This window comes from Ahaetulla prasina, chromosome 2 (genome assembly GCF_028640845.1).
Source record: "Ahaetulla prasina isolate Xishuangbanna chromosome 2, ASM2864084v1, whole genome shotgun sequence".
In the NCBI taxonomy this organism is placed as follows: domain Eukaryota; kingdom Metazoa; phylum Chordata; class Lepidosauria; order Squamata; family Colubridae; genus Ahaetulla; species Ahaetulla prasina.
Genome location: NC_080540.1, coordinates 81559493 through 81570828, shown reverse-complemented (window position 1 = coordinate 81570828; position 11336 = coordinate 81559493). Strand labels below are relative to the sequence as shown.

The 11336-nt window shown below is 42.4% G+C and overlaps 1 protein-coding gene across 1 annotated transcript in view; it reads right to left on the bottom strand.

The window, feature by feature from the left end:
- Nucleotides 1-37: 37 nt before the first annotated feature.
- LOC131193143 (uncharacterized) overlaps nucleotides 38-11336 on the bottom strand; it is a 35163-nt gene continuing 23864 nt past the window's right edge. The window contains exon 2 of the mRNA XM_058173036.1: nucleotides 38-4118. Within this exon, the coding sequence (XP_058029019.1) occupies nucleotides 2816-3853 (1038 nt within the window). The 5' untranslated portion in view covers nucleotides 3854-4118 and the 3' untranslated portion in view covers nucleotides 38-2815. The remainder of the gene's footprint in view (nucleotides 4119-11336) is intronic.

Below are 11336 nucleotides of genomic sequence, written 5' to 3'. Positions count from 1 at the left end.
TATATCATAAATATAAATTTAGAATATTTAAGAAAAGTGTTTGGACAGAAGCTTGTGACAGGCTTCATTCTTATATTTAGACCAAAAATCTTAACCATTCATGTAGACTTAAGTACCATCTTCTACCATTTTTGATATAGCACTAGGCATATACAGACTATTTACTCTGTGAACAATGTGTATATAATGTTATGGAAGAGTAGATAACTGTTTTATTCATTTATTTGAATGAATAATTCTACAAAATTGGGGATGAGAGGAAATAAAGATATAGATGGGTATTAATTTGGAAATATGTGTTGCCAAAACTGTATTTTTCTGTGTAAGCTTAACAATGTAGAATATTATTGCTTGCCAAATTTGTGAAAATTAATTTCATCCTGTCAAATAGCACCTTATTTATAATAATCTAGATGATAAAAGCAGTGGTGAAATTAATTTAGGAAACTGAAATATTCCTTAATAATCTGTTAATGCAGAATTAATTTTGAAAATTAATGTTTTTTCTGAAGACTCCTGCCTCCCACTCAGGTTGAGAAGTTCAATCCTAGGCATTGATAGATGTTTCTATATCAAGGTGCAAAGAAAAAATAACTGCTGCAAGCTCCACTTGGCATCAGGAAGGGCATCCAGCCAGTAAATGCTCAGGTCCATTCAGTTGCCCTGATTCCATCCCAAAGCAAGGGATTACAGGGTTGTAAAAAGGAAAAAAATGTTTTTCTTAATTATTGTATAGCAGAATCAGAAACATAAAAGCTTGTAAATAGCTGGTCAGGCTTATAGCGGGTATTGTATGTAAAAGAATGATGTATACAGTCTATCTGCATTTTGCAACTAGACAAATGGGCCCTCCATCTGATGAAAATCTCCTTTATAAGCCTAGTTAAAATTGGAACCATTCCTTTTTATCACAGTAATAATTAGATCCATATATTAGGAAAGAAGTCATTTATTTTAATAGTTTTATAAAAGATGGTCTAGTTCAGTTATGGCTGCCTACAATTCATAAGATTGGCGGCAGACATGATAGATCATCCTGGTTTTTGTGAATTTCCTAAATATAGTTACTGAATTTTTGAAATTCAACTGAGTTTTAAAAATCCAGGATTGTAATTCAAGCCTGAATTTGTCAGTGGGCTAATCCTCCTTGTTGGTAAAGTGGTCTAAAAGTTAACCCAGCAGCCCCCAACCTTTTGGGCACCAAGGACCGGTTTCCTGAAGACAGATTTTTTTCATGGACTGGATGGAGCCTGCTTTTGCATGCTGCCTTTATCCCGCAGATGAGGCTTCGCTTGTTTGTGCAGCCCAATTTCTGGCGTGCCTTGGACTGGCGCAAGTCCATAGACTGGGGGTTGGGGACCCCTAAGTTTGTTGTAAGTCTAAGACTATCTGTACAGTCCTCCACTTAACCACAATTCAGAGTGGAATTTCCATTGCTGAGCAAGGTGGTCATAAAGTGAGTCACACCCAATTTTATAACTTTTTCTGCCACAGCTATTAAGCAAATCACTGCAGATATTAAATGAATCCCCTGGTTGTTAATGCAAACGGACACTGGCTTACCTGAATGTCCATTTTCGAAGTGCTGCTCCGACATTCCATGTATGGGTTAATTTCTCATCTATTTGCTCAAGACTGAGTGTAATTTTTTTCTTTTTCCATGGTCTCCTGCTTCTTGTGGTCTTCAGTCTTTTCATGAAGATGTAGTCATCCAAGAACCTGTATCACAAGGAAACAAAAGAAAGAGCACCCACCCCTGCCTGGATCAGGCAGCCTATAGGGCTGGTTAGAATGTCTTCGCAGCGCTTTGAAAATAAGACATTCAGGTAAGCCAATGTCCGTTTTCCAAAGCACTGCTCTGACATTCCACGTATGGGACATACCCAAGCTTACAGACTCTGGGCTGGGGTCTGACTGATCCCCTGGTCCTGAGTGGAAATGACACTTTGCAAAACTCTCCTCCCAAACAATGCTTCCGCAGAGGCAAAAGTGTCCAATTTGTAATGTCTGACAAAAGATGACAAGGACGACCATGTGGCTGCTCTACAAATGTCTGAAATAGAAGCTTGAGTGGCCCAAGCAGTTATGGTAGCCGCGCTGCAAGTAGAATGGGCCAAAATACGTTCAGGTAAGGGTTTGGCCTTGAGCTCATATGTTTTCACGATACAGGCTTTCAGCCACCTGCTGAAGGATGAAAGGATACAAACAAGGCTTCAGCCTGATGAAAGGAAGCTATTCTCCTGATATACCTGCGGAGAGCCCTCTGAACATCTAACGTGTGCCATCTGACTTCCATTGGATGTTGTGGATCCGGACAGAAATCAGGAAGAGTAAACCACGCCCGGTGAAACCCAAGAATTCACCTTAGGCAGAAAGGCTGGGTCCATTCATAAAACCACTCTGTTAGTGTTGAAAATACAGAGGTCCTTCTGGATCGATAAGGCCGCCAGTTCTGAGATTCTTCTAGCTGATGTGATTGCTAGAAGAAAGGCAACCTTGAGTGTCAGAAAATGTAGACTGATGGAACCCAATGGCTCAAACGGAGAAGATGTGAGAGCTTGAAGCACCAGAGACAAATCCCACGTAGGGTAACGATGTACTACAGGAGGGCTGAGATTGGCAGCTCCTTGGAACAACAATGAATCCTTGGATGTTGAAAAAGGAATGGGAATGGGAATCACAGGTAAGTATGTCAACGTAAGGTTGCCAGCGCCAAACTGTTGTCCAGTCCCACTTGCAGAAACTCCAAAACCTCCAGAACCAAAGCCAATGTAGGATCTATATGTACCTTCACACACCACCAACAAAAGGCTCATCAGGATGCATCATAAATCCTGTTTGTAGATCCCTGCCTGGATGCCTGCATTGTGCGTATCACCTTGTCGGAAAGGTTGGCCTTGCTCAGAAGGACCCTTTCAAGTGCCAAATGGTTAAATGGAGCCATTGGGGCTCCGGATGGAGGACGGCCCCTTGGCTGAGCAAAATCCTGTCTCATGGAATCCTCCCTGGAAGGGATACAGAGACTGACTAGGTCTGCGAACCAAGACCAGTGAGGCCAATGAGGAGCGACCAGAAGAAGTTCTGCTCGTTCTGTCAACAGCATGCGAAGCACTCTTGGAATGAGTGAAATGAGCGGGAACATGTAGAGCAGTCCCCGCGGCCAGTGGCACCGAAGAGCATTGTAATTCTCTGCTCCTGGAACCCGAAACCTGGAGAAATACCTCGGTAGCTGTGTGTTCTCCAGACTGGCAAAGAGGTCGAGAATGGGAACTTCAAACCTTTGAGACAACTCCTGGAACAACAGAGGATGTAACCGCCACTCGCTCCGATCCAGGCGCGCTCTGCTCAGCCAGTCCGCTTTGATACTGGATGCTCCAGAGATGTATTCCATTTTGACTGATAGCGTGTGCTTCTCTGCCCAATGCATCAGTCTCTCCGCTTCGGCCATCAGAGCCCTGGACCGAGTGCCCCCTTCTCGATTGATATGTGCCTTTGTGCCATATTGTCTGTCAATACTAACACATGCTGACCTGTCAACCTTGATCTGAAAGTGATGGAGGGCTAGTCGCACTGCTCTCAATTCCAACCAATTGATGCTGTTCGCACGTTCCAGTGGAGACCAGTGTCCCTGAGCCACCTGTGACAAAAGGTGAGCACCCCAACCTTGAAAACTTGCATCCATCGTCAGAACGACCTGGTCGGGTTCCTGGAACATACACCCCTGAAGCAGGGCCACTGAAGTCCACAGTGACGTGAACTCCGGACTCGAGATGTTACCTTCACCTTGGCCTTCGAATTGCTGCGCCCCGCCTTTTGGAAAGGTAGTAGAAACCATTGAAGTGGACGAGCCCATGGCACAATGGCTAAACAGGAAATCATCTTTTCGAGTAGTTGGGATAGCAGAAGGAGAGAAACGGACCTGCTGGAGACGACCTGTAATGCCAACTCCTTGATGCTGCGGGAACGGTTGGGAGAGAGGAAGACTTGGCCTTTGAGCGAGTCTATCACTGCTCCCAAGTTAGAATGAGGGTGGTAGGCTGCAAGTGTCTCTTTGGCCAATTGATGGTAAATCCATGTAGTTGCAGAATGCGAACCACTGTCGTGCTGTCCTTTGCTGCCTGCAATAGTGAAGATGACAGGATTAAAATGTCGTCCAGGTAACACAGGATGCGTTTTGCAATCACCAGGACAGATGCCGCCACTGCTGCCAACAACTTGGTGAATGTTTGCGGAGCCAACGACAGACCGAATGGCATGGCCTGATACTGGAAATGTCAACTGGCATATGCAAAGCAGAGGAATTTGTGATGCACCTAATGAATTGGGACGTGTAGGTAGGCTTCTTTGAGGTCCACCGACTATAACAGACCCCCTTCTCTTATGCAACCCAGAACAGAATTCAAGGATTGCATTTCGAACCTCCTGTATACAGTGAATTGATTGAGGTGCTTGAAATTCAAGATTCCCCTCGAGCCCCCCCCCCCGAACTTTTGGGTACCAGGAAAAGGACGGAATAAAAACCTGTCCCTTCTTGACCCTTTGATATCAGCTCGATGGCCCTGATGTCCAACAAATGTTGGATCTCGGCCTCCATGAGTTGTTTATTGCTGTGCTGGTGCGGAACTGGACACTGCAGGTAGTGGCTGGAGGGAGGGCTGGATAAGAATTCCAAGGTGAGACCATACTTCACTGTCAGAAGAATCCAAGCATCTGTCGTGGACGCCCACTGCTGGTGGAAATATTGTAGACATCCGCCAATGGGAAGAAGTGACATGGCATCACTTGCCACGATGAAAGGGACGTGACCCGCCCCCTTGAAAGAGCTTCTTTTGTGGAGCTTGGTGTCTGCTCCGATCCCGGAAAGACTGCCTGTCAAAGGGCCTGTCATTCTTGCTGATAGGACTGCTGGAAATAGGACCCACTGGTCCCTGGCTCCTGACGAAATGGTTGCCATTACGAATAAGATATGTATCTGTGCTCAGATCGCTTGTATGAGGAAGGTAAAACCTTCCATTTGTCCTTATCTTCTATGAGAACTGGTTCCAAGGCCTCTCTAGAACGCGCTGAACCTTTGTAAAGCGCTGAAGCCAATTTTATTTATTTATTTATTTATGATCCAATTTCTATACCGCCCTTCTCCCGAAGGACTCAGGGCGGTTTACAGCCATATTAAAAACACAAAAATACACATAATATAAATAACAAATTTAAAAACATTTAAAACGAATATATTAATTGGCCAAATTACTAAAACGGTCAAAACCGACATAAAACCCTTTAAAATTTAAAAACTATAATTAAAATACATTTAAAATACATTTAGGCTAATCCCGCACGATTAAATAATAAAGTTTTTAATTCCCGCTTGAAGGTTCGGAGATCGGGGAGTTGGCGTAACCCCGGAGGTAACTCGTTCCAAAGGGCCGGTGCTGCCACAGAGAAGGCTCTCCCTCTGGGGTCCGCCAACCGACATTGTTTGGTCGCTGGCACCCTGAGCAGGCCCACTCTGTGGGAGCACACAGGTCGTTGGGGGGCTATCAGTGGCAGAAGGCGGTCTCGTAGATACCCCAGTCCTAAGCCATGGAGTGCTTTGAAGGTGGTCACTAACACCTTGAATTGCACCCAGAAGGCTACCGGCAAACTTCCACTTTGACTTCAAGTCAGTCTTCCAATTGCACAGCCATAACAGCCGGCGTGATGTAACGCTGGATGCCAAGGCTCTAGAAGCAAATTTCGCTGCATCTAAAGATGCATCTGCAGAATATTCCGTTGCTGCAATTAGTTTATTGACCTTTTGGTGCAGGCCAATGTCATCCTGAGGCAGATGTTCTTGCAATTGACGAAGCCAAACCAAGGAATCTCGGTTAAAAAAATGAAGCTGACGTAGCAGCCTTAATGGCCCAAGCAGCCGCTTCATGAGACTTACGGAAAGTCAGTTCTGCTTTACAATCCTCAGGCTTAAGACCTTCCAGCATATCGCTGGAAAGCAGAGCAAAGGAGGTCAGTGCAGCAATCGGCCACAGATGGCAGCAGGAGACATTCCTCAAGGTCTGGAGCCAAACAATAAACTTTCTTATCATGGCCACTAGGAGCCGCTAGTAAACCAGGCTGACTCCACGGCTGCTGAACCACCTCAGAAAAGAGTTTAGGGTTAGGAATGAAATCCTGTTCCTTCTTAGGAATAAGAAACAAATCATCATTAGATGAGGCAACTTCCAAACTTTGATCCTGAGGTTCCTCAAGTGGTCCCATATTGGTAGCCACTTTAGCCTTATGGAGTAAGGATTTAAAAAGCGATGGGAGGAACAAGAAAGGCTGGCCTACCAGGTCTCAGCCCTTCATCCTCCGAAAATTCCATCTCTTCCAGACACTCCTCTCCTTGCGAAGAAACTTCACCACTACAAGACTCGTGTTGTGAAGGGGAAGTCTGTCTGCCAATCACAACAAGCTGAATCTGCTGAATAGTCTGGTTGCCAGCAAAGGAACCTGACCGGCGTGCTGAATACCCGCTACCAGCATTTTGGACAGGGTATCAGAAATCAAAGCCTGGATATCCAAAGATTGAACAGACGAAGACTGTTCTTCTGCTTGCAACCCTGCTGCGGTTGGTGTAAATGTGGCCTCAGGAACCTGATGGCCAGGTGCCAACTGACCACTAGTCCCGACCTGTGGTGTGCTCTGGCCTGCCAGAGGATCAACTTGCACAACCTCAGGCAATGGCTGAGAAGACATTTCAGGCTCAGATGTAGCCCTGTAGCTTGCAGCAGCAGGAATAGGTTGCAATGGAAGTAACACAGCTGGAGGAGCTGATATGGCAGCAGATGTAGAAGCATGCAGATGTTCTGCAACCAAGGCACTGTGCCTTATCAAACTGTTTCGCTAAGGCCTTGTGGCACCTGCCCACATCTTTGTCTGCCCCTGCAGTTCGTCTTGCAGATCCTCCTGATGAAGGTCTAGCTTTGGCTGACTTACTACTGGTAGTTTTAGAAGTATGTTTAGAACCAGCCCTTGTGACTCAATGGATCCTAGGAGGGCTAACAGTAGGTTCTAAGTCAGAAAATACATCAGAGGCAGACATGATAAACAGATTGTTTCCAACAAATCCAGAAATTAATTCCTTCGGAATATAATTGTATGCAGAAGAAATAAGGTAAGGGAAAATTCCCAATTATCACAGAGAAAATACCAGGTCAAAAATGACTGGGCTTTAATATTGCAGCAAAGAAGGAACATGTTGCTCCCATGCAAACCTGTCCTTCCAGAAGCTGCTCTCAGCACCGGATGCAGACTGTAAGATCCTTATCTGCAGAAAGATCCCAGGCAGAAGAACGACCAGGCAATTCAGCACAGAGCCAAAGGACTCTAAATGCTTCTTCACGCTTCCAGGAGCTAAGCCAGGCTTGCAATTGAAGAAATGAGCTTCCTGGCTCTCTCTACTCCAACAACGCCCAAAATAAACTAAATGGTGAGCGCAGGCAGGAAGAAGCCTCCTGCGCCTGCGCAATTAGAAACAGCTGTTCTTCGGCGGGAAAACCCTTTGCACTACCAACAAATGGCAGCAGCTATAAAACTGTCTCTTTGAAGAGCCACTGCTGCAATCAGTCTCCAAATAGGCACGGAGGCAAAAACAAAGCCTCTCACGTGCCGCAAAGCACTTCCTGGTCAACGGAGTTTGCACCCGGGTCCCGGTCAATGACTCCGTAGCCGCTCAACACATGCTGGAGCTGCAATTGTGGTAAGGGCTCTGTTAACTCTCAGTCACCCCAAACAGGACACACACCGGACTGCTGCTTCCTCAAAAAATAAACAATCAGGGTGGGGAAAGACGATCTGGATTTCCCACCAGCAGCAGCAAAGGATATCAAATTATCCTACCTAGTTTAAACGCGCAGCTCCAGGCTCCATGTACAATTCCAGAAATTTTTTTAAAGTAACTACAATGAAAAAATTCAAAATAAACAACCAAAAAACCAAAGGAAAATTTTTTAAAACAAGAAATATAGGTTAATCTGGCATCTATTTGCCAGAGAACTGAAACTCAAGTCTTGATTAATAGACAGAGTGAAAAGACTGAGGACCACAGGAAGTAGGAGGAATGGTCATGGAAAAAGAAAAAAATTACACTCAGTCTTGAGCAAATAGATGAGAGATTAACCCATACATGGAATGTCGGAGCAGCGCTTTGAAAAATCTGGCTTTCCCCCATTGACTTTGCTTGTCAAAAGCCAGCTGGGAAGATTCCAATGGCAATCACAATCCCAGGATGCTGCAACTGTTGCAAAGACATGTGCAAAGCATCCGAATTTTGATCACGTGACTGCAGGGAACACTATGACCATTGTAAGTGTCAGGATCGGGTTGTAAGTTTTTTTTCTTTTTCAGTGCCATTGTAACTTAAAACAAATGGTTATAAGTTGAGGGATGTAGTCTACAACCATCACAAAAGGTAGTCCTCAACTCATGATCACAATTAGGACCAGAATGTCCATCTCTAAGTCGTGTGACCTGGAAGCATCAATTTTTATCTTTTTTGCTGTGGTCATCAAGCGGATGAGGGTCATTAAGCAAATCACACAAGTTGACAAGCAAATCCAACTTCCCCCATGGACTGTTTATTTATTTATTTATTTATTTATGTATTTATTAAATTTTTATACCGCCCTTCTCCCAAAGGACTTAGGGCAGTGTACAGCCAAAAGATAAAAAACAGAAAAATATACAATTAAAACAACAATTTAAAACCGAGCATATTAGAAAAAATGGCCAACATTTAAAAATTTAATTTTTAAAAATTTAAAATTATAAACCCTAAAATAATAAAACCCCAGTTAAAAATTTAAAAATATTAAAAATATTATGCCAGACTGTGCTTCTTGGAAACCCCCTGAGAAGGCCACAAAGGGTGTGCTCATGTGATCCTGGGACACGGCAACGTTTGCAAATGGATACTTGGTTGCCAAGCACCCAAATTTTAATCAGTGCAGAGACACCGCAAAACTGTCAAAGTGCAAGGATAGGTGTAAGAGTCTCTTTTCAGCACCACTGTAACTGAACAGTCATTAAGCAAACGATTGTCCGTTGAGGATTACCTATGCAACAGCTTGATTTCTCTAGGTTTATTTGTGGTAACTGCAAAAAGTGAGAAGAAAACAAATTCTGCTACTGTCACTGCTTAAAGTAAACCCTGCCGCTCTTCCCAATAAATTGTTGTAAAATGAGAAACTGGATGAAATGGTCCCCCTCCCCAGTTTGTGGTTGCAAATGAAAAGAATTTCAAGAAGCATTGGCAGAAAGGTGGAAGAGATTCAAATTGCCTAAAATGGATCTGCTGAGATGTTACAATATGTGACCACATGGGGGAGATGGAGAACCATTGTTACGAATCATTTAAAGCTGCAATACAAAATCCACTTAAGGCCTGCCCTCATTTATTTTAAATGATTTCAGTAAGGTAAAGGTAAACTCATTTAGTGCTACGGTGCTAATTTCCTAATCTGATGTGAATAGTTGTTCTTGATTGAAGCACTACCATGCTGCCAACTCAATAAAAGGGAGTTGTACATTTTGCAGTTACCTTTCTTACTGCCAAGCTGAACAGTGGATAGCAAAAGGAAAATGCAATACAGTAGTAGAAAATTATATATGAGCATTTGTACTCATATAGAATCCAACCTTCAACTGATTCTAGAAATCTCTGGTTTAACCCAACATTTCATGGATTCACTAGGTTGGGCAAGAGTATCTTTCTTAACTTTTTACTAATTTTTGCACATAACTGTTAGCTCTTCTTTTTCATAATGACACATATTTAAATATGAATCCAGGGAGCTTCCAATAATACTGTGTGTGTGTTTATATGTTTCCTTGCAGATGATTGTCATTTTTTATTTTGCAGGTATGTGAGATAGTGTTTCTTCTAGAACAATAAATGGCAGTGAAAAGATACTAAGGATGAAAGAAACAACACAGATTTGGTGTGTGGCTCAGTTCACTTGTCCTTGATCCCAAATGATAATTAAGTTATTGCTGTGGGTATTGCTCAGTTGATACTGTACCAAGATTTGCCTCAACCTTGGTATAATTTTCAAGGGTGATAATGTAGGGACATTAGTCTTGGTAAATGAAGCCCTAGGCCCATCCAATCTACCCTTCATGTGTGATGAGAACTTCACAAATCTAAAAAAGAGGATGCTGACCCTCTTTTATTATTGATTCCCAATAACCAGTAAATACAGCATACTGCCTCTGATGAAATGGAAAACGACTTGCTTTCTACTAAGGTGAGCAGAGGGTTCATGTAGCAATTCCTTATAAGGCTGGTGGGACATAAAGCTAGAAGTGGGAGATGCATGAGGGGAGAGGGGCAGGGACAGGAAAAGGAGACAGTCAATATTAAAAAAGGAAGACAAATGGCTCTAATAAACTCTTGAGTACAGAATTTTGTATCTCTAAACAGCAACTTGCATCCCATATTTTAAATTCATACAATTATTGTTCAATAAAATTTTAATTCTTTGAGCTGAGTTAATGAGAGCATAGCACACACTACGTGTGCCCTAAGGTATGTGCCACAGGAAAAGAGCTTATAAGAGAGAATATCAATAAAAGAAAAGTTATTTTGGGGTGGTAGCATTGAGATTTTAAATAATATTTATCCACCTGAGGTATTTAAATGAAATTGTGCTACTTACCAAATAAACATGGTTTTACCATATTGCTTATGATTCAGGAGGTAATAAGTACTCATGCATATTAGGAACAATGATTATCTAACCCATACCCTTTTAAAATTATCCAAGCTGGGTAACCACAAAGGTTTGCAGTAGAAGCAAAGAAGTTTTAAAGTTCCCTACATTTTATTTTGAAATTGATGACCTCAAATTCTAACACTGTTATGTATAAGAAATATCCACAGTATTTATGCCCATATGATTTAATATACACTATCTCCTCTTACTCGCTATCCAAGCAAACAGCCCTTGTTGCTATAGGCTTTTCTGATAGAGGAGCAGTTTCACCTCATTTTAGTTGCCTTCTTTTTTTTGCAACTTTATATATAACATCCTTTTTAATTATTTAAAAAAACAATGAAGGAAAAAAGCAGGAAAGTAACAAAAACAGCAAAAATAGAGATTTACAAGCATTTTACTTGTTTATCAAATTTATATGTCACCCATTTCACTATCAAGCAATACTGGGTGGCTTACATATCATAAATAACATTGGCATAAGATTACATTAAAAAAATTAAGGTAATGTCAGATCAGTGCTGCATATTAAACTTTTATATGAATGTACTTTAGAATATTCAATTTATCAAAGTAGTATACAATAAT